The sequence below is a fragment of the Fulmarus glacialis genome, unplaced genomic scaffold, assembly GCF_000690835.1.
Source record: "Fulmarus glacialis isolate BGI_N327 unplaced genomic scaffold, ASM69083v1 scaffold5466, whole genome shotgun sequence".
NCBI classification, from domain to species: Eukaryota; Metazoa; Chordata; class Aves; order Procellariiformes; family Procellariidae; genus Fulmarus; species Fulmarus glacialis.
Window position 1 is genome coordinate 7,663 of NW_009216102.1, and position 21,983 is coordinate 29,645.

At 47.7% G+C, this 21,983-nt stretch overlaps 1 protein-coding gene across 1 annotated transcript in view; it reads right to left on the bottom strand.

The window, feature by feature from the left end:
* Nucleotides 1–21,983, bottom strand: part of LOC104077792 (protein phosphatase Slingshot homolog 2-like) — a gene marked incomplete at its 5' end in the record, with an annotated part of 32,558 nt that overhangs the window by 1,101 nt on the left and 9,474 nt on the right. The window contains 11 exon segments of the mRNA XM_009579160.1: nt 31–986; nt 2,287–3,130; nt 7,330–7,530; nt 9,862–10,008; nt 11,487–11,533; nt 14,431–14,559; nt 14,656–14,749; nt 16,583–16,777; nt 17,954–18,019; nt 18,801–18,869; nt 21,313–21,434. Of these exon segments, the coding sequence (XP_009577455.1) occupies nt 31–986; nt 2,287–3,130; nt 7,330–7,530; nt 9,862–10,008; nt 11,487–11,533; nt 14,431–14,559; nt 14,656–14,749; nt 16,583–16,777; nt 17,954–18,019; nt 18,801–18,869; nt 21,313–21,434 (2,870 nt within the window).

Here is a 21,983-nt window from a genome sequence, read left to right on the forward strand (position 1 = left end):
GCATGCTCCGGCAGTGAGAGATTTACCAGCGTCAGAGCTCTGAGACAGGCTGGTGCCTTCTCCGAGCACAACGAAGAGTTCAAGTTTTCATCTAAAGACGGGATATCTGTGGCCAGCCCGCCCTGCTCACAGCTTGCGTCGAGGCGCTCTGCAGACTTGACTGTGGGAGTGTATTCGATGACTTCAATTCTCTTTGGGAGAAGGGAGGGCAAGGATGGCTCCTCCGTCCCATCAAATGAGACCACTGTCCTGCACTCTTGTGCTGTTCCCTCCTGCCCCGGGCTGGGCTCTGCAGGTAGGCACTCCTGTGCAGAGGAGGCGAGGGGCGCAGGCAGGCGTCCGCCTGCAGGCAGCTCTGCCCCGGGAGGCAGCAGCAGCTCCTCAGCGCCTGCACCCCGCACCTTATCGCCCTCCGGAGCCAGCTCCAGGGGCGGCTCCTCGCTCTTCCCTCGTGGCAGGAGCTCGGCAGCAGGCGAGTCGTTCCTGGAGTTCTTGCGGGTCGGTAAGATGCAGACTGGGGACGTGTGCTGGTGCTCTTGCTCCTGTCTCAAACGCTCCTCGAACTCCAGGGTGGCTCGCCGGACAGAGCCAGGGCACCACTTGGGCTCAGGGTTGACAGAGCCACGAGGCTCTTGCTGCTCCCCCCCAGGGCTGCTTTCCTCCAGGTCTGATTTACCAGAAGACGGCTGCAGAGAGGGGGCAGCTTCTTGCTCAGCTTGCAGAGGGTCCTTCTCCTTTTCCTGGTGTCCAGCACAGGCTCCTTCGCTCTGTTCCACCCTTTCCGATGCCCAAATCGCCTCCACTGGCAGGTCATGCACCGTGTTCCTCTTTGGTGTCTGGGTGAGGCTGGCTGAAGCCTCCTTCTGCTGGGCAGGTCCCGCTCCCTGGTTGATTGACTCAATCTCTGTGATAATTTCCTTCACAGAAATGGCATTTTCTGAGTGGGATCTCGTGAGATGGCCTGCGCTGGGCAGCTCAGGGACCTCCTGCAACACAGAAACAGGAGAATTACAAAGTGGATCAGCTGTGCTGACACAGAGCAAATGACAGCACCTTAAAGGAAATAGGAGTGCATGTCCCCAAAGGAACAAAAAGCGCATGTGCCAGTGCGTGGGTATAGATTACAAGTGCTGTGATCTCTTAATGTAGAAGCATTATTGTCTCTGGGACTGCATTTAACATATTCCAGGCTGGATTTTCACCTAGACTGAGATTTAAGAACTTTTGTTTAATTGCCACGAATTCCAAGGGAAATTTAGCCTTTTTTTTGTTTTTTAAAAAAAATAAAGAAAACTCCAGTTTACAAAAAAAAATCCTAATGCTGCTAAAACTGCAGTTTGGAACTGAAAACGTGAAAGATTCTGCTCACGTATGGGAGCGAACAGAAGTACAGCATAAAGAATGACCAAGCACTGAAATGCTCTGGTTTCCCAGAGGAAAATGGCCAGAGAGGCTCCCCCATCCACGCAGACGCTCCTTCTGCCAAATCACTGGAGAGAGCATTGGCCTATTATATTTGGAAAAGCCTTATTGCCTCACATGGAGATGGAAAAGATTCAAACAATGCAGCGTGGAATTTAAATAAGAGAGGCTCCCAGAAAACGATGGCCCCAGACATCATCAATCCCTGTGAGAGCCCTGGAGGGTGGAAAGCAATTGTAAGAGAAAGGTACTTCAACTCAGAGTTACTAAATTTTGGCTGGAACATCTCTCTACCCAGGAGAGAAGTGAGCCATGACATGCCTGATCCCATCACCCCAGGCCTGGACAGGCTCGTTCTACTCCTCCAGCAGTGGAAGCTCTACATCTGCCTTGATTTACTATCCCAATGCTGGTGCTTCCCAACCAGGGAAAGGTGCCAGTTTTGTCCCATTCTTTGGTGGATTTCTCAAGTCAGATAAATATCCGTGCAGGTTCCAGATGCTGGCTGGCCTCGGCTGTTCAGGGTTCAGCTGCCTTAGTGGGTCAAGTCCCACCTATCTGCTCTCCTGATGGAAAACTCAAAAGTAAGTTTCTCATGAGAACAGCACAGCAGGTCAGGTCAAGGTCGACTCAGCCAGTGCCCTGCCATTGCCAGCAAGCAGATGTTTAAGGAAAAAGTGCAGAAAAGGGCAAGTATCTAAAAGTGAAGAAAAGGGGAAGCACCTAGCAATCCCTCCCCAAACGGCTACCCTGTTCAGTGAAAGCCAGGACTAGAAAATGCCCTGTCCACAGCAACCTCACAGCAAGAGAACTACAGATAGGTTCAAGCAGCAGTTCCTAAAAAACCGAGCAAGTTATTTTAACCTTTTGTTGTTCTTCATCTGTGGAAGAGTCATCCGATGCCTGAGGAGAGTTTCCAGAGCTGTTCCTTCGAGCATCTGCACCGCCGTCCGCAGCAGGCGGCACTTCCAGCACGGGCATCCTGGAGACCCCGTTCCTTCCACTCCCTTGCTCCTCCGTCCTGGAATGGGAGCAGGTGCGTGACCGGCTCTCCTGCGAAAGCTCCACAAATTTCTCCAAAGCGCTGAAGAAATCAATCCTGTCTGTACTGAGGTCTGTCACTTCAGGCTGGGGATTCTGTTGGAGATTCGGGGAATTTTGGTTTGGGGATTGGGGAAAGTCTTTTAAGCACGAAGTGAATTCTTCCATGGGAACCAAGTGCACGTTCATATCGGGCTTAAGGGCATCTTTTTCTAGATCATCCACTGTCAAATCAGGAAACTCAGTTATTTCCAAGGGGTGCTGGAGTTGCATTAAGGCCTCAGAAGCATGGCAGTTATCAGGACGGACAGAGTCTACACAACATCCTGCCGTACAGCCATTGATATTGTTCAGGTTCAGCTTGTCCTCCATCTGCTCAGCATGGAAGTCTCGACATGTAAACTCTAAGCGGATCCTTCTCTCCTTCACACACATCTCCTCGATCATGTTTGCATCCTCTGGGAGCTGCTGCTCCCTGTCTAGCTCGGTTGAGTAGATGGGAGACATCGGCTGCTGATTGTCGTTGGTCTTCGCCTCTGAGATCTGGTCGGCCGAGGTGGTGATCTCCTTTTTGTTCAGCTCCAGCCCAGACTTGCAGATGGGCTCGTGATGGTCCGAGAGGTCACTGTCTGAGTGTGAGCGCCACAGTTTATTATGCCGCTGTTTGCTGTGGGGAAAAGCAAATGAAAACATTGAGTAGTGTTTTCACATACCAGAGCCAGACCCACCTTGTTGTAAGAGGATGCAACCTACGTGAAAAACCTTGCCAAATACTGGAGTCATTTACCACAACTGCAGCTTCACCTAAACAGTTCAGGGCCAAACCTGCTGCTGGAGAAGTTGATCCAGTAACAAGCCACTTTCCAGTAGCTAAATCCCACGGCACCATTCTGCTCCACACACACGTATTTCCCAGCAGTATTTTATCAGTCTACTCAATAAATGCAATGTTTAATTGACTACAGAATTTGGTCCTTTCTCAGCCAGCAATCACTTTTCCATTTGCTAGCAGGTGAACAATGACCAGAAGAGACAGGGTCCCTAGTCCTGGACGTAAGTGGATGGTGGACACTGAATGAAGTCCAATTTCCCTTGTGGCTCCTTCTTTGAATAGCTTCAGTGATCAATAACTGGGTTCTGGTAACCAAGGGGGTAGGATGGGGTGAGTGGATGTGGGTGCATGTAAAACACAGAAGACGTCCTCAACAGTTAACAAGCAGCCCAAACCACCACCTGCCTTTCATGGGAAGGAAGCTCAAGAGTTCTCCAGCTCTTGGAAAGCCCCTTTAGGAAGGTCTGAGCAGTCACAAGGCCAAGCAACTGCCAGCGGCATTGCACCACCTTCCTTATCTCCACCTGCCAAAAAACCTGGGCTTACAGAGAGCAAAGGAGGCAACTTCTCCCAGGGAAACCACACCAGGTAGCCATGTCTGCAAGAGCTTTGCTGAGTGACCATGGCCACAGGGCTGTGCTTCCACCATTTGCCCCTAGGAGGAGAGCAGATACCACAAAAAGGTCCTTGGATCTGCAGGAGACCTTGCAAAACCTTTCCAGTCCCTTGCTAGCGCGAGCAGGTGCTCCCAGACACAACCATTGGTTGCAGTAAGTTAGTTAACAGATGCTATTGAACTAATTACAATGCACCAGTTTAGCTGTGGGTGCTCAACAGCTAAGGAAAATAATCCATTGCAGATTTAGCTTTTTAACCCCATAATCAGCTACACCCTTCACGTATGACACAGGGAAGAATCAGGTCCTTTCAGAGGACAGGAGGGTCAAGACTAGAGGCCAAAGGCATTGCTCTGGGGTGCACATGCTCTGTCTCTAATGAGTTTTGGAGCAAAGTTTGACACTGGCAGCAGAACCAGGCTTGTCCGTGAAGCACGTTGTGGCTGAGGCTCTGCATGGGATGCCAAATATTTCCCACATCTCTGCTCATGTAACCTGGGGAGAAGTTGTTGATGTTTTCTGAGGGCACTTCCCACCCTGGAGCTTCAGCGCTCAAATCCAGCACTCTGCTGCGCATCCGATCTTCAAAGTCAAAATTACCCTCACACATGAACAAACCAAACTTGCCTAGCACAGCCTTGATCTGAGAATCAAAACAGATGTCAACAACCGCTGGGAGAGGCGTATTGTGTTCACTTTTAATCTCACACCTCCTCCAGTCTTGCAACCTGCAAGAGGTGCTAAAAGCAGGGTCAGAGAACAGGAGCCCACAGCCACCTCTTGACCTTCCTGGCACCAGGGAGAACAGCCCACGGCAGCCCAGGCGTTCGGTGTGCCAGGCATAGCACAAGGTCTGGGGGTAGCACCAGGGCTTGTGTCCACAGCAGCCTTGGACCAGGAGCCCCCCACACCTCCCACCACGCTGCAGCCAGCTCTCCAGGCTCTGGTATAAAACTACTGCTGTGATTCACAAGTTGCACAAGGCACAGGGGATCCCAAACACTGTTTTCCTGTAACTCATCCATAACTAACAAAAGAAACAGGGCTGGCTCAGCCTTTCTGTGTCTATCACTAGAGGGATGGGACAGTTTAACTAACCCCAGGAAGTACGACAGTTCCAAAGAGCAAAACACACTTCTTGTTGTGACTAAAAGCAGGCAGGGGGTTTTCATTCTACGGTTGGAAAACATATCCCAGTTGCTATAACCCCAACACAAAACCGTAACTAGATAGTGCGAACACATGGCTGCCCTCACATACCTTCCCTCTGAAATCGGAGCGGTCACATGAGTGTGAATCTGTTGGTTTTTTGTTTTTGTTTTTTTTACCTGTCCTGGAATACCGCAGCAATAAACAAGGCAGCCAGAGGGCAAAGCTAAGTAACACAGAGAAGGAGAAGAAAAAGCAGTTTGGAGCTGAGAAAGGAACCACATAAAGAGGCACCATTTCTGCAGCACCGCGAGGCCATTCCTTGCTTCAGTGAAGCTTCGCTTACTGCAGGCTTTTTAGTCCTACACACACAGATGTAATGCACTGCTCTTGCATTTTTTAAAGCCTCACGAGTAATCCTGTTCGTGCCATTGTATGGGGACTTGCAGAGTAGGTCAGGAGCAGTGGTGTGCTTAAGTGGGAGGGGAGCCAAACACCATATAAATGATGGCAGCAAGAAAGATTTACCTCCTGAAAAATAAATTACTGGAAGACAGGAGAAAAAAAAATATCCTTAACCAAAATGTTTGTACAGGGTGGCTTTGTAGGTGTGCCATCAATTACCAGGCTGACAGATTACCTAAACCAACTGCAGGGCTGAGGGCTTGAAGATGTGATGTACCAGCTGCTACCAGCCCAGGGTTCCTCACAGGTGTTCACCAACTTGTTGCAAAGGACACCCATCTGAAAAGCTGCTTTTCCTCCATCCAGTCTACCTCAGTGAGATCTAATTTCCCAGTCTGCCCAATGCTACATAGCACACCACACTGGTCAGGTCACCTCTAGCTCAGAGTTAAGCACTGACCTTTATTAACCGGTGCCAGCAGCACATTTGGTGTTACACGAGGCACCAAAGGCAGGTGTGGTGTCTGTCTCAAAGGATTTCAGTCCAGAAGAGCACAATGTCTTAAACTATCTATGCCACTGTGACCTATCCTGAGACTCGATACTACTTGCGGTTTCTTCAGAGAGAAAGAGGGTCATTATGGCAGTCAACATTTGGGGAGCACGGGGAGAGCAAAGCAGGCATGGGAAGAGGTGGAGAACAAAGATCCTGTGTGTGATCAGGGAATAAGCTGGAGAAGCCCTCAGGGTGCTAATCTGTGCAGAGAGGATCAGTGACAAAAGGAGTTTATATCAGGGATTTGGTGTAAAAATCAGGAATTCAGACCTGGTCCAGCAGCAGAGATAGCCAGACTGCTGGGAGCAGGTGGAGAGCAAAGGAGGAACGATAAGCCATTAGCACAGAAAAAGGGAAGGGAGGTCTTCACAAGTGGAAGGACAGACCCAAAGGGACAAAACCAAGCAGAGGACAGAGGTGAGAAGTGTGCCTTAAAGAGAGCACGTGAGTACCTGAATTGCTGTAAAGAACAGCATAAGGCAGGCACCTTTCAACGGCACTAAGAAGCTACGAAATAATTACTTTGGTCAAAACATGCTAAGAGCTTCCTCCTGTGGCAGGAGGCTCAGCTTGGGTAATTGTGCTTGCTTCAGACCTGCTCCCTGGCAAAGCACACCAGAATCCTAAACAAAATACCGTAATCTGGTGAAACACAAAGTATCACTACCTCCTTCCAGCTGATCACGTGAAGACATTGCTTAACACAGCTTACAAGTGGATTTCTCAGAAACATGCAATATTTATGTCTTTTTGCTAATCAGGTGATAGGCTTGGGATTACAACACACTTGCCCATACCCAGGCCCAGCTCCAGACCAGCCTCAGGACTCCATGCAGGAATAAACACCGCTGTTGCAATGCACAGAACACCCTGTCCCCTCCCCTAACACCAGCACTTACCGAAGGGATCTAAATAAAACCAGACCAGCTGCTGAGGCGGGGCATGTTCAACTTACAGGGAACTGTAAGGCTGCGATGGAGACAAAGCGAGTTCCCTGCCAAGTGATGTTACAACAATAGGGACATCATTTATCTCTGCTGGAGTCTGCACAGCTCTGAACGCTGCATTCGGATGGCAGTTCATGGGATGCTACTCTCCAAAAAACAGCCATCCCGGAAGCCAAACAGCCTCCTAAAAGCTCTTTATTACACCCACTTTCCCAAGCTCAGCTGAGATAACCCATGAAAACAGAGTGCTATCTCTCCCAAGACAATCACGAGCTTACGTAATGCAGTGGTGGAAGTTCTAATTCAAATAATGGAGTGAATCATTTAAGTGTTATGCCTTAACATATACCTTCCGCTCACCTGGCCAGCAGGATCCCTTGATATTCCTCCAGCTGCCGCATAAAGCTGGGGTTGGGCTTGGTGACGGTGCGCCGTTCCTTCACGTAGTCGTAAGCCCTGTCCAGGTTCCAGCCATACTCCTTCATGGCGTAGGCGATCACTGTGGACGCTGAGCGGCTCACTCCCATCTTGCAGTGCACCAGGCACTTAGAACCATTTTTTCTGAAACAGGAGAAAGACGAAAGAGGATTATTAAATAGAAAACACTGCCGCTGAGAAGCTTAAGAAAATAGCAACTTCTTTACCAGAGCATTATCAAACTCATTTTCAACACTGTGGCCAGAGCTGAAGTCTGGGATGTGATGTGATAATCCAATTTACAAACTGGAGCAAGACACACAAAGAAAGAGAAGAACAAGGTCTTAATATTCTTAACAGATTTTGTTACAACGGCTCTTCTGAAGCTTTTAATCGCAAAGTGGACAAACATCGGTTGTTTGCAGAGATTTATGAAGACTGCTAAAGACTAATATGGCATCCTTGAACTCAGCTCAAATAGCCTACTGGTATCAAGCAGTATTCCAAATAAAAAGGGCATCTATCACACAAACATGGCGTCACAGTTTAGAAACACATCCCTGGAAGAAACTGAGCAGTTCAGGGCAGCCCCTAGCACAGAGGTGTTCTTCAACTGCGAACTTTTGTCAGCGTATTATTGGGTTTGGCCATTGGCTGAACAAGACCAACATTGCTTTAGTCAGGTGTTTGAAACCCCCCCTAGCCTCCATCCGTATCTCTCGAGACACCAGTAGGTGCAAATCCAGCCAAAAGCCCCATGGACCAACCTGGCAGATTTTTCTTGACACCACCATTTCTTAGGACTGTCTATAGGTAGAAAGCTCACCCGCCGCCCCCGCTCTGTTTATAACCGTCCTTCAGCTTGGTACCTGTCCAAATGCAAGCAGGTGGAAAAGATGACCTCCCCATGGCTGGAGGCAGAGACCTCAAATGACGGCTGCAGTGCAGCACCCTGGAAGATCCTTCAGCTTTAATTCGTTTTTCAAGGCAAACAGTGCCTTTGAGTGCAATGAGCAGCTACTCTGCCTGGTGAGGCTGGTATAGAGCCTGAAAGGGCAGCCAGCACTCTGCTCCAAGGAATTAAAAAACATTTGTCACGGAGGAAGGCTACGGCCCTTCTCTGTGAACTCCATGTGCTGGGCAGCACTGGCACAGAGCAGGCTGAGAGAACTTGGGTTTGGCACCTTTAATTTTCTCCTTTAAGTGCTAGGTTTTCTGGATTGACAGCTGTGTGAAGTTCCCACAGGACAAACCAGGAGGCCACAGAGCACACACAGTTGTGTGCCATGACAAGCTCAGACCTCAGCTGCTCACAGCTGTCTGAGCCTGTACCTGTATCCACACTCACTCAGAGATGTCTGTACTGTTTGGGGTATACTGGGCTATAGCAGCCTTTAGACTGCTCTAAGACTTTCTTAACTTTGCAAATCAAATTAGTCAAAACATTGCAATGCTTTTGGTGGTAAGAAAAACCCAAGCAAACAGGGCAAAAAAAGGGGTACAGTAATTGCCCCAATTTGGAAGATTATTAACTTACATCACCTCATACACAGTACTGAGGCCCAATCGTTTAAAGCCCAATGGAAAATATTCTGCTCAGGAGAATACTTCTGAAGATGACAACAATTCAAAATCACTACTTAAGGAAACACAATGATGTCTTTTAAAGAAACCTTCTTAAATAAAATAAGTCTTGAGCCATACTCAAACAAATCAGCTTTTAAAGGCTATGAGAACTTGCAAGCACCAGCTATGGTTAAGAGATGACAGACTTCTATAATGGAAATAATACTTTAAAGGCAACATATGCCAATCTGCTGACCAGCTTTCCTGTAAGAAGGCTGCTGAATTAACTGGAGAAAGCTCATATAACTGGGATGCAGTTCTGTGCAGTAAAAAGGCCCTACTTTCAGCATCCGCTATCAGATTACTCACTGTAACTGACAGCTCAGAGACCTACACAGGCATTTACTCCTGTTAAAGGGAAGAGTTTACTCGGGAGCATTACACTACAAGAAATCACTTCCAGACTGTGGGCTTCATCGTACAACCTCACAATGCAGGGTACAGCTTATGTTTGTGTTTGGCTTGTAAGGTTTTGCTTCTTATTTTTGTTAAACCGTGCTTGATTTGTTACTGCCCTTTCCTCCCACCAGCACCTCTGCAGATCCATTCCATTTCCTAAACAGCAGGCAAACTGTCAGTTCTCTAGTACGAGAACGATCTCCTCCACTGTTTGCCTGGACTGCAACTGGGCAGAAACCCCTCACTAGTCCTGCCTGCTCCTTGTACAAGCACCTGCAAGAACGAAAATTTGTGGAAGGCAACTCTAACACTTAGACAGAAACTATAAAATGAAAATGCTTTGATCCTAGGTAGGCAAGGAGGAAAAGTAGTTAAGAAAATCAGTAGGAAAATATAAAATGCTTAGTATACATCTTCTAAATGTGTTTGTTCTGTTCTGAAAAGACTTACTTTGCCTTGGAGATGAATTTGTAGGTGTCATTCCAATAAGCCAGAAGATCTGTTGCTTCTTCATCATATACCCGAATATTATGGTACTCGAAGAGCCCAGGGAAGAAGTTATCTATTTCTCGAGTCACATTCAAGATATATCGCACCCTGCATAGAAACAGACAGCAGATAAAAATGCAGAGTGTGCAGAACATAGCAAGTTCAGAGAGATATCACAGCTGCTACACAACAGCCTTGCCTTGCTTTGCGAGTGGCAAAACTCAAAAGCATTTGAAGTTGCAGTCTTGAACATACCTCCTCGGAAACCAGGACTTAATGCAAGGAAGCAGCGGCTAACACAGACAAAAGGTTTTGCTGAGCAATTTAGAGCCTAGCCTCTGATAAAAGGGCTTCCGTCCATACTGGACAGAAACTTCCTCTACGGTATGTCAGGTTAGACTGCTTGCCCACCATCTCTCTATTCTAAGTGTTAGCAACATTTGTGATACAGGAGCTTCTGCACAGACTGTTCAATTAGTGTTTGGACACTTTCTTAAAGCCCATTTGTGAATCTCTCCTCCTGCTGCACCAACAACACAGGAAAATTGAACGCATAAGCTCGTGAGCAACACCATAGTTAAACAAATGCATAAAATAACTACAAAGAGATGTAACAGACAATGAGCCACTGGGGAGGATTTATTTCTTATCCCTAGATTTTCTGGAAAGGAAACTGCTAGAGAAAGCATATGGTATTTATGTACACTATATCCAGTATTTTTAGCCCTGAGGGTTACTCATAAGATGCTTATAAACTGCACTCATGCTGGGATATCAGACAGAACAAGAGCACCACAAGGGAGTGACATCCCTTTTCCCTAGCAGGTATGAGATCGCTGGCAGTCAAGTAGGACCTGTCTGACCCAAGGAAACTGCTGCAGATCCTGAGCTGAATGAGGAGTCAATTTTGCCAGGCTGATTCTCTGAAGTGCAGAAGTATGCTATCAATTCAATTCAGCATAGTGCTTAGTTTTTTCCACTGGATTGGCACAAATAAGCCAAACCCGTTAATAACCATTTAATTGCAAAATCTTGGTGCTAGATCCACCCGGTCTAGAGAAAGGACACTCTAAGCTTAAGCCTGAAAGGTAGAAAAGGCAGGAGACAGAGGAACCCATCAGTGCAAAGCCCGAGAGCTACAGGACTTTATTTCCTACTGGGCCCCACTCAAAGCAACAAATGCTCTTTTAAATATTTTCCTTCCTGCTGCAGTCTGGAGGTCCAGACGTGAAAGGCCTCTGTAATCGTGAGACCTCAGTCCAGAACAACGGGCTGGAGCAGAAGGCACAGAGCCAACTACGCAGCATCCAGTTAAGTAATTGTAGCTTTTTGCTACTTATAGCTATGAGATTGCTGGCTTCCTTTGTTCGCCAAGGGGACGTCAGTCAAGGTCAGGGAAGAAGATTCTTTTACTTTAGGGTGCCTGTTTGTGGGATGTGGAGTTTGGAGGAAGTAAGAGCTTGTTCAGATCTGCAAACCCTTTAGTAAGACTCAGGTTACACAGCAGGTATGGAACAGAGTTTGTTGCATAGACAAGTGTTGAGGCCAGGCTCTCGCTTTTAAGCTGATGGCCTGAGGCTACTTACCCTCTGTTCTGCAAGTCTTCCAAATTGGAGGCGTTCCATTCCGAGCCCTGCAAGGAAAACATGCAAAGGGACACATCAGTCAGAAGGAAGGCATGGCCAGACAACTGATGGAGGGAGGGATTGTCACCAGTGAACTGGAAGAGGAAGCTGGCCACCCAAGTGTTGGAGAGCTGGGGTCTTTTGAGTAAAGGGGTACACAAAAGAGTGGTAACAGGGCTGATGTTCAGCACCTTATCTCATCCCATTAACCAGATGTATTCTGAAGCAACAGGCAGCTCTGCAAAGCAGGAGCCCAGCACCATATGCTGGCACTTCCTGCAAACCGCTGACAAAACAACCTCAGCAAAGATGAGACCACTCCACCCTTTCCCCGGAGGCTGCTGCCAGCTCTACCCCACAGAAGAGAGACTGCCTGTGTTTAAAAACCATCCAGGTGCTCTTTATACATGAAACACCCATCTCACACATCAAAGGCAGCAACACTGTAAGCTCACTTGGGTTACACCTCTTTTCCCCACGTTCAAAGCCTGTGTAAGCAGAGAAACACACACATTTAACCCTGGCTAGGTGCTTCTCTGCAGCACACACAGGGCCTCCAAGCTGCTCGCTTCCTGCTCAAACACATAAACCCTGACTGAGGACAAAACCATTCAGACAAAGGCTTCCTTCACAAATTAAGGTGCACAATCTATCTGCCTCCCTGGCCTAAGATAGCTCCTAAATAGAAAGACGGTTCAGATGAAGGAGTAAGCAAGAGGGACCCAGGCAGCACTACCATCACCGGCAGAACAGCACTGCTCATGGCTGCTCCCATGGCACGGGCTTCCACATTGCCCCGGGGCCAGGAGAGGCATAGCCAGGGCGAGCCAGCCCTTGGAGCATACCCACCACCTGCCTGCAAACCCCATCAGCCTGAGAGCGAGAACCTCCCAGTCTCGCAGAAGCAGCAGTGTCCACCCAGAGGATGGGTTGCTGCTTGCCCCAGAAAGCGTGCATAGGCACCCCGTGTCCGAGATGGGGGAGCTCCAAGAACTCTGACTCACAGGCACGAGCTTGCGCCCATGACAGTGCTTGCAGAAAAGTCCTGAGCACTCACAGCCTGCGTCTAGATGTACACGCACAAGAAAGGGCTGCGTTACTATTCTTGTAGCTACTGGGGATAAGTCTGTTGTCTTGTCTTGACACTTCAGGAATACAGCAAACAAAAAGCAGCTGATTCTTCCCAAACTGAACTACTTTCTAAGAGATATTACCATAATGAGGTCACCATTCAAGGGTTCAGCACAGATGGGGCTCTGAATTTCAAGCAGAATAAAGGGGCAAACGTTACATGCCATGGTAGCCCAGATTTCAACAGACTCCATTGCCTTCAGCCACAGATCAGGTCAATCCCAGCAAAGTCCAGAGCTGTGCATGATCTGAAGGAGGACTATGGGGGCTCTTGCTATTCAGTGTCTGCCAACAAACATATCTTGATCCCAGCTGTATTTACCCTAGTCCCGCAGAGTTAGTTAGCTTCATGTTATCTCTTTCTGGACAAGGAAGAATAATTTAATTCAGGCCTGGGAACCACTAGTTTCCACAGGTATGGAGAACAATGCTGCAGTGGTGAAAGCCTTTTCTCCTGTCCTTTGACCCACAATCACCAACATCATCAGGTCTCTTATTTCCTCCTTAGTTATTTTTTAGCACTCCCTAAGTGGGATCCCACAGGGCTCTTGCCCCCACCTGGAAGGAAATAGCTCCATGCCTTCCAGAGACCTCACTGTACGACTTTGCCTTGCAGCATACATGCTCCTGAATTAAGCTTGTGCCCCGCCCCAGCAGCACTGCTCCTCACCACAGAGAGCTGCTTTGCAAATACTTCTATTCCACACACATCAGCCACAGCTCTTCTCCTTGGTGCTGCCTGTAAGCCTTGTTTTAAAGGTCTTGTTCCCATTAAATGCACTCAGAGCCAAGACTCCAAGCCCTGCAGCGGACCAAACTGCCTGTACTGCTTTTCACTAGCACTGTAAGTCTGTAACAGGTCTCTCTCTCTGGAGAACACAGAGTCTGCAGAAAAAAAAGATCCATTACATTGTAGGTACTTTAAGTTTCCTGGCTGTACCCCACCACAATTTCTTGGGAGCGCTCACATTAACACACACCATCCCTTCTGAGCCACGGCATTAAGCTTCAGGAAACTGGGAGAGGCCCTCTCCATTTGGAAAGACTAGCTGGTCCAAGAGGAATGGCTTTGTTTAAAGTTGAGCCAACCTCATAGGCTAGACAGCCCAACCAAACCTGCGTCCGCTGCTTCAGGGCTGGGAAATCCAGCAGAGCGCTGACTCACCAGAAGGAGGTGCAGTAATTAGACAGGCCCCAGCAGCAATGAAAGGCAACTAAGCAAGCGAAACATTAAAAGGTAAAATGTTTATGTTTCCTTAAGTGACTTACCTCCAGGATTCTTTAAGCTCCTCTGTTCCTCCTGGATCACATGAACTCAGAGCTTTCCATGTTACAAGAGTGTCATTCCACCTGAATGTTACACAGCTCTCCCCGACAGCTCCCCTCCCTCTTTGCTGTAGTTACGCCCTTCCCAAACACACATATACAAGAACTTGCCATGTGGGTACCCTGGACAGTTAAAGCTACAAAACTGGTCTTACATCAGTGGGAAACAGCCCTGAAAAGCAGTTAGAATTAAGACTTTTTCCCTTCCATCCTCTAGTGACAGAGTCTACAGCTTGACTGGTATTGCAAAGTTTAGTACAGCCAAGAAGCCACGCTGCTCTTGTTCAATAGCACTAGTGTCTTGTGCCTTGCTTAAAAGTACATGACCCCATGATCAGCCAATCTCTCCTTCAGAGTTCCTTTAAGTTCCTCCAGAGGCCCCTGTGTCAACCAAGACATAGTGAGAAGTGTTAGGTGTGTTTACACTTGAATTCACTGTTAGACTTACCAAAAAGACATGATCAAATATCTGTGTGGGGCTGTCCATCTGCCCAAGGATCACTATCATTTCATTGTCAATGAACTCTTTGAACTCCCGCAGGTTACACACCATCTGCATCTCCAGCTCGGTGCGTATCTGGGTGGGGAGGAGGAACACAAGGAAGCCACGTGAAGTTTTTGTTCTGGCCTTTCTTCACAGCATAAAGTACAGAGCTGCTCTCTCACCACTCACCTCTTTTGATGTGATGTTCTCCAAATCTTTCTGCATCATGATCTCCCTTAACTTGGTCTTAATTAGTCGTTCGGTGCGTTCCCGCTCAGTTGGGCTATCAGAAGAAAGCAACAGTCACTGGGAGGGGAAACAAACTGGACTCATGGCACTTTTTAAACAGGTATTGTATAGACTGGATACTCTGCAGTCTCAGATACTCACACTACTTCCCCCAAGCACGTCCTCAGCTGGAGGGAATTCAGGTGACTATAAAGCCCAGTTTAGATTCCCAGCTGCACATGAAAGAGACCAATTGAATGCTCCTAATCCACTGTAGTCATCCAGAGAACCTCTGGTATTTGGTAAAATTTAAATTGGGAAGGCTGCATTATACTCTCTGGAGCAATATCTAAGCCTCCCCCTACCTTTCTTGGAAAGGTAACAGCTCCAAAGCTCCTTACATGGAGAGAAGAGGGCAGCTAAGCCTCTGCGCATTCCTCCAGCCTCTGCTGCCAGGGGCCTTATCACCAGCTGCAAAAATAGCCTGACTAACACCAGGGGAAGTTGCAACAGAGCAGCAGCACAGAGCTGTCTCACCCATCATCTTTAGAAGGGACCCAGCAGTAACATCTCTCCGTTTCTCTGGAAGGCTGCCAGGATGGCGACTGCACAGACACTTCTCTGCTTTGCAAGTATCCAACTGGTGGTTCACAAATAAAAATAATGAAAGTTCCTGGTCCTTTTAACCTCACGCATTATTTCAGGACTCAATTAAGAGAATGCTGTCTAGGTGTCCCCAGGAAATCATTCAATTGCTGCCACCAGGGAAAGGGTGGGTTATACAAAATTTATATATGAAAAGCTACAAGAGAATATTAATCTGACAGCCTGCCAAAACTTTTCAGCCACCCTCCTTGTACATTAAAAAACAATCAAGTGTGAAGAGTTGTTCACAGCTGAACAACTGCTTAGCATTATTATTCACTCACTGAACTCCAACAACAGGAAGTATCTGAGAACATAAATCAACCAATGGCACTATTATACTGGGAAAGCAGCTGGGGCCAGTGAAGTAATTTCTTCTACTACAAACCAGGCAACTAAGCCCTCACGCTTGGCATCACATCTGGACACAGACTACCTTTGAGGTTATATGGTATCAGTACCATCAGCAATTACTAATTACAGGGGTTGTAAACCTTGAATGTTGATACAGCCCATAAATTTTGCCTTTCCAAACTGTCTACCTATCTACCTCAGTCACTGTTTTGGACCATGTATCACCAGACATTCAAGCATTTAGCTGGACACAGCTCGGGACCTATACACTGTCCTGTTCCACACTTGCAGAGCTCCTCAGAATGATGAAAAACTGCATTGCTCTTTGTCCCCATTCTTAGGCATATCAGATGGATGCCTATGAGGATGCTTCTGAGCTCACAGTCTCAGAAGTCCATACATAAACACTTTACAGCAAAATGAACTGAGTAAGGAAAAAAAGACTATGTTACTCTAAACATGTGCTCAGACACGTGCCAGCGTAAGAGCGAAGTCCAGAGAAACCTGCTCCTTTCAGGAGATACCTGGCCTGGAAACCAGAGAACAAAACCAGCAAAGAGGAAGGCCTAGGTACTAGAATACACCACACCTCTCTCTCACTGGTAACACTGGACTTCCCTTGCAGAAGCAAAGATCTGCGAGCCTAAAGCCTACGGTAAACAACTAGACTGAAAACAGAGGCTAGAGGAGATGCAAGGGAGCCCCAGGAGGTGTAAACTTCCAGTGCTGGTGTTTACCTAACCAGGGGTCTGCTTATTACCTGGAACAGGAAACCTCTCCTCATTAATACTTAATTAAGGGTAATCTCTTATGGAAACTGTCTCCTCATTTGGAGACTGCAGTGCTTGACAGCCAAACACTTTGGCTCAGCATAGCCAGACCAACTTACACATCTGTGAAGAGGGCGGGCGAGTCGGGCCGGTGGGACTGGACATCTTGCATGGCGTTCCACTCGTTGACTGACGACTGGTCAGAGTTGATATGGCTCTCATAGTAACTGACCCACGTGAGGAAGAGGCTCCCTGGGTAGTAATTGTTGCTCCGTGCCACCTCACAAGCCTTATGTAAACTCTGCAGAGCAGACCTAGAAAGGGAAAAATACTTGCAGGATTATAATTTCTTCCTCAGGCTGGTATCAAGCACAAAGCAGCAGGCAAATCCAGGATGCTGCCCACGTCCCATCAGTTGGTACAAACCCCAGTGCTATATGCAACAGCCCCTGGCACCGAACAGGAGGCTGTCCTGCAAGGGTGTGGATAACCACATGCTGCAAGAGCTTGCCTGTCTTAACTGAAGTATGCCAAGACAAGCCTGGATAGCAGCAAAAGTGCCCACAATTCAGAGAGCAGAGGCACCTGTGTCTCTGGCTCCAAAAACTGCTACAACTACCCAAGCCATAAATAAGATGCACAGAGTTCTTGTCCAAGACAGGGTGCTCTGACAGCTCCTACCGCGCCATCAGTTCCCTCATGTGCAGGGCAGGGACACCCAGGAATGAGACATGGAGAGCTGCACAACCAAGGGCTTAGAACTTGACTTTACTGAGGTGTTTAGGTGTCTGCCCTCTCTCACTGCACGAGGGATATCAGAAGTTTCTTCAGCTGCTGCTGCGAAACAAATCCCCCTCTCCTATTTTTAGCTTCTTTTAAATCTTTGACTGGGATCAGAAGGATCCAGGTCAAAATCACTGGGGTGACACAGTAGCATGACACCCTGACAGGCAATGTATTTCTGCAATGCAAAGAAGCTTGAGCCAGAAATACTTTCATGGCCACTACATTCTTACATGAGGCACCCTAAAAGGAAAGAAAAATGCAGGCAGCTTCTCCTTCCTTCTCACTATCACAATGAACATGTCTCACTGGAGAAAGAGACTCCTAAAATATGCACAGCATGTATTTCCTTATTTATGACAAAAAAAGGGGGGGGGGCATTTCAAACACATTCTCAAAGCAATTCTGCTTCGGAGAGATTCAAAGCAGCAGCCCTTTGCAAGGAAAATTACTCTATTCCTTCCTGCCCCCAGCTGAGACAAAGGTGTGGCTGCAGCAGTATTATAAACTCACTGCTGTATACCAGCACTTGCATTTTTTTTTTCTTTGGTATCAAACTTCCTTCCCTGTCTCTGAAGGAGACTTCTGGCTGCTCAAGTAGGTCTCAAGATACCAATAATGCAAAGCAGCACCTGCTTTTTCAAAGCTCAAGCAGCCAAAACACCTTGGAAAAAGGATCACTGGGACAGATCATAGTAAGTACTTACCACATTGCCTGTACAGACACTGGCTTGAATATATGAACCCTGTTATCTGTTGATACGCTGAACCCTCTGGAGAAAGGAAAAAAGGCACAGTAAAAATGTGTCCCCAAAACAACTTCTCAGTTAATAACTGATAGTTTGTAGCACGTTAGAAGAGCAAAGGAGTAGCCCTATGCATACACTGCTGAGTTCAGCTAGCGAACAGATGAAAATAGCATGCTAAAAGCTCTAAGGTAACTTTTTAAAGCAGCTGCTGTTCAGGAACGAAACTAAGACAGTGGGACAGTGCTGGGCTGTGCTGTTTACCTTGGCAACACAAATTCAGTGCCACAGCTGGGAGCAACAGAGTCCAGCTAAAGTGATCCTGGGGCAGCTACCAAGGAAAGAAAAGTCATTCCACGCACTGCACTGGACAGCCTTTGTAACTGGCACAAACAGCAGTCTGCAAGTCAGGTGTCTATTTGGCAGAGAAATATCATTCTTATTTTATGTTCAGCCGAACGCTGCCTGCTGCAAGCGTGATGGAGGAACACATAATAGGATCCCTTTAAGGAGCTTTCACTACACACCCACTCACCAGTAAAAGCTCCTTTACTCCAGCTTAAACACACACACGAGCCACTGTCTCAGTGCATGTTTATTCACAGATAAGTCAATTATTAGTGTTCCCTGCCGCAACCACTGTGATTTAGGGCCTTTGAGCCTACTAACCCGATACAGGTCAACTGCAGGAGGTCTGCTGGACCTGTTAGGGCTCTGCAATCATTTGAATCCTTCTCCATATACCCTGCTGTAAGCTAACACACGGAGACCCTCTGCTATTGACCTAGAACATACAAAAGACACTCACCCATCCCCATCCAGGTGGATCAAGGTGTCACTCCACAGCGGCAGCACCAAGCCCATTGTACAAGTGCTACTGTAGTAAGAAAGAGAAGGTCAGCCCATCTACTACAGCATCATGCTATTACTCTAATTTCACAGCAATGGTTGCAGATGTTTGCACTCATTAGAAAAAAATGAAAAATCCCAATGTTGCTTCAGGAACAAACAGAGCCAGTTTTGCTCTACAGGTGTCTGGCAAGGATCATTAACCAGATACAGGGTACAGCAGTACTCTTTCAAGCAAGCTTAAAGGGTTAACATAGACCCAGGAGAAGAGCAAACAAGATTCAGAAGCAGCAAGCTTTGTGCGGAAGGTCAGAGGGGGCTCACAGTCTTCAGTAAGCTCAAGGCTTTCTTTACAGATTAGTCCCTCTCAGGCTCAAGTAGTTTGGTTCTAGCTCTGATTTTGCAATCCATAGCATTGTTTTCTTGTTTGTCCCTCAGCCGCAGCTGCTCGGAACTGGGATCAGTCTAGTGTAACAGCAGGGTGACTGGCAGCACGGTAGGTTAGCAATCACAGCCTATCACCCATTGTTGACTCCTGCCCCTTCTCCCTCCCACACCTCAAGGATGAACACAACAGCCAGCCGAGACAGACGCCTTTTGGCAATTCCACTCCTCTCTCAGCTGCTTTGACCCCTCTGCCCTCACAGTCACCTGCTTTCTGTAAGGCTGAGCAAAAAGCCAAGTTAAAAGCAGAAGTCAAGCGATGGAAAAAAGGCAGGGGCGGGGGAACTCCAACACAACCTGCACCAGGTTGTCAAATGAAAAAGCTGAATCTCATAAAGCTGTAAAATCAGTCCATAATCAAAGCAGCATCTTGAAGAAGAATCAGATTCAACTGCCTCCTGTTCTTACACTTTGCGCTAACTGCTCTCAAATTTCCACAAGCCCTAACACCCCCGTCAGTCTCGGCAGCTCATGAGAAGTGGGGGAAGAGGGCGAGACTCGAGGCTGCGGAGGGTCAGCAGACACGAAGCCCTGTAAATGCACAGGCCTCGGAGCGACTGGTGCCCAGCACAAGGAGACATTGCGGCACGCAGCTATTTCTGTTGACAACATGAGATGAGCTCATGGAAAGATGTGTTTTTAAAAGGCTTCCCAAGGTGGCCAGGGTATTTTTAGTGATACTGTTCAGCAAGTGCTTTTCAGAGACCATAGCAACAAGTCTACATTGAGTTATAAATACCAAGTGGGTTAGGGGAGGGTGTATCAGACTGACCATCCAGAACCTAAGTAACTAGCAGAAAGCTGAAATGACCCTGCTATGTTATTAGAGACTGAATACCAGTGAGCTCTCAGTTATCAAAGGTGGCTGTGCTGGTATATCGCAGCCAATAGCAAGCTCCAAGCTCACAGCAACCTGTGCAAGGACAAGTTATTCTTACCCTACCGTAAGAGCATCTCTGAGCTACAGCTGTGCACACATGCACAGGAAGGGAGCCAGGAGGCAGTGGCAGCATCAAGCTGGTCCCCCTTTTTAGCAGGCATCACTTGAGATAAGCATCCAAATCAAGCCTCTTGAAATTAAGCATGGTGGCTGTTGTGATCAGCAGGCTGTTTGGAAGGCCATTTCTTAGCTAAACAGTTCAATAAGATTTTCTAGTGACCCTGCTAACTACCTGAAAGTAATTTCTACCCACTAGGGTCAGTAGCAAGCCTCATTCCTGTAGCAGTTGTGCTAGAACTAAGCATGTGTATGAAACCTTCCAAAATGGTTTGAATTCCAGGTTTTTCCTTCCCTGCATAGGCCAAGACTGACTTACAACCCTTTAAAAGAGCCATGTGCCTCCATGCCCTCTCCAAAGTGCTTAGTGTCCCTTTCTAAACTTGAAGCTTCTGCCCATGAAGCTCCTGGGAGTGCTGCCTCCTGGCTTACAGTCACTCCAGCAGCAAAAGCTGCTTCCCTGCCACATTCCGCAGCCTTTTGGAGAGGTCAGCAGCAATTTAAATCAATGAAGCAAAAGCACTAAACCCTGATGACATACTGATGTCTGGGGAGAGCCTACATTGTGTAAGATCTGCAACCCTGACATTCCCATCAGGCCCTTTGTGCCATGACCTTGGCAAGGGGCTGCCTGACAGTCACTTTTTTATTAGCTGCTCTCCTGAACCCTGATGTCCAGCTTCTCTAATCGCAGCTGCTTCTTTCTTTGCATTAGAGTTGTCCCTGTCCCTGGTGTGCAGATGCAGGGCTTAGGGACCTCACCATTCAGAGACACTTAAGGGCACTTAACATCCTCACGCAAGCCTGAGGCTGGGAGGAATGGAGGAAATGCTGACCTGCACTGTTGCCTTCCCATTTGCCACCTCCTTTCAAGAAATAAAAGGGGAATTCTGGATCTCAGGAAAGGTGTTAGGCTGGAAAATTTGAAGCAACCTATCCCCAGAAAGCATGGACACCAGACAGTGGTTTCTACACTTCACTCGACACGTGGGTGAACACAAGGACCTCCCCCCCTGGACACTGTGAATACCTGTCATTGGAAGAGAAATCCATTCCTAGGACAATGCTCTCTTCGGTGTCTTGTCTGCCGTTGGTGGACACTACCACCATGTATCTAGTGCGGTTCTGGTAGGTACTTTCCAGTCTCACAGCCTAAGGAAAGGAAGGGGAAAGATCAGCAGTGCAGCCAGCAAAACACACACTATTACTTTGACAAGCCACCTTTTCATGCTGAGTGACAGGCGCAGAAGCAGTGATGCAGTTTGCACTAGTACGGATGGCCCGTACTTCTCAGCTGGGTAACCAGCCTAAGAGGAAGAAGCGACTTACTCTCTCACACACAATGCTTTCCTCAACAGCCGGCATGTTCCTGGTGCCTTCTGCACACCTTGCTGCAGGCCTGCTCTGTCCCACCGAGGCTGCGTTTAAACAGTAGCCTACAAGGCTGGCTGCCACAGTCCTCTGGTCCCAGTGAGCTTCACGGAGCATTATGCATTCAGCGAGACAGATGGGCGTTGAACGTGCTCTCCACCTCTCAGAAGGCTCTGTCCAAAGAGCTAGAGCTTTCCTTTAAACTACTGTGTGCTACAACAGCTCCAATGAGACTCTTTCCACCAACTTCCCAGACAGCTGGACAACTAGGATCTTACCGATATGTGGTTTCCTGCTGGTCCTTTGAATTTTTCTAGCAACCTCCCCAGC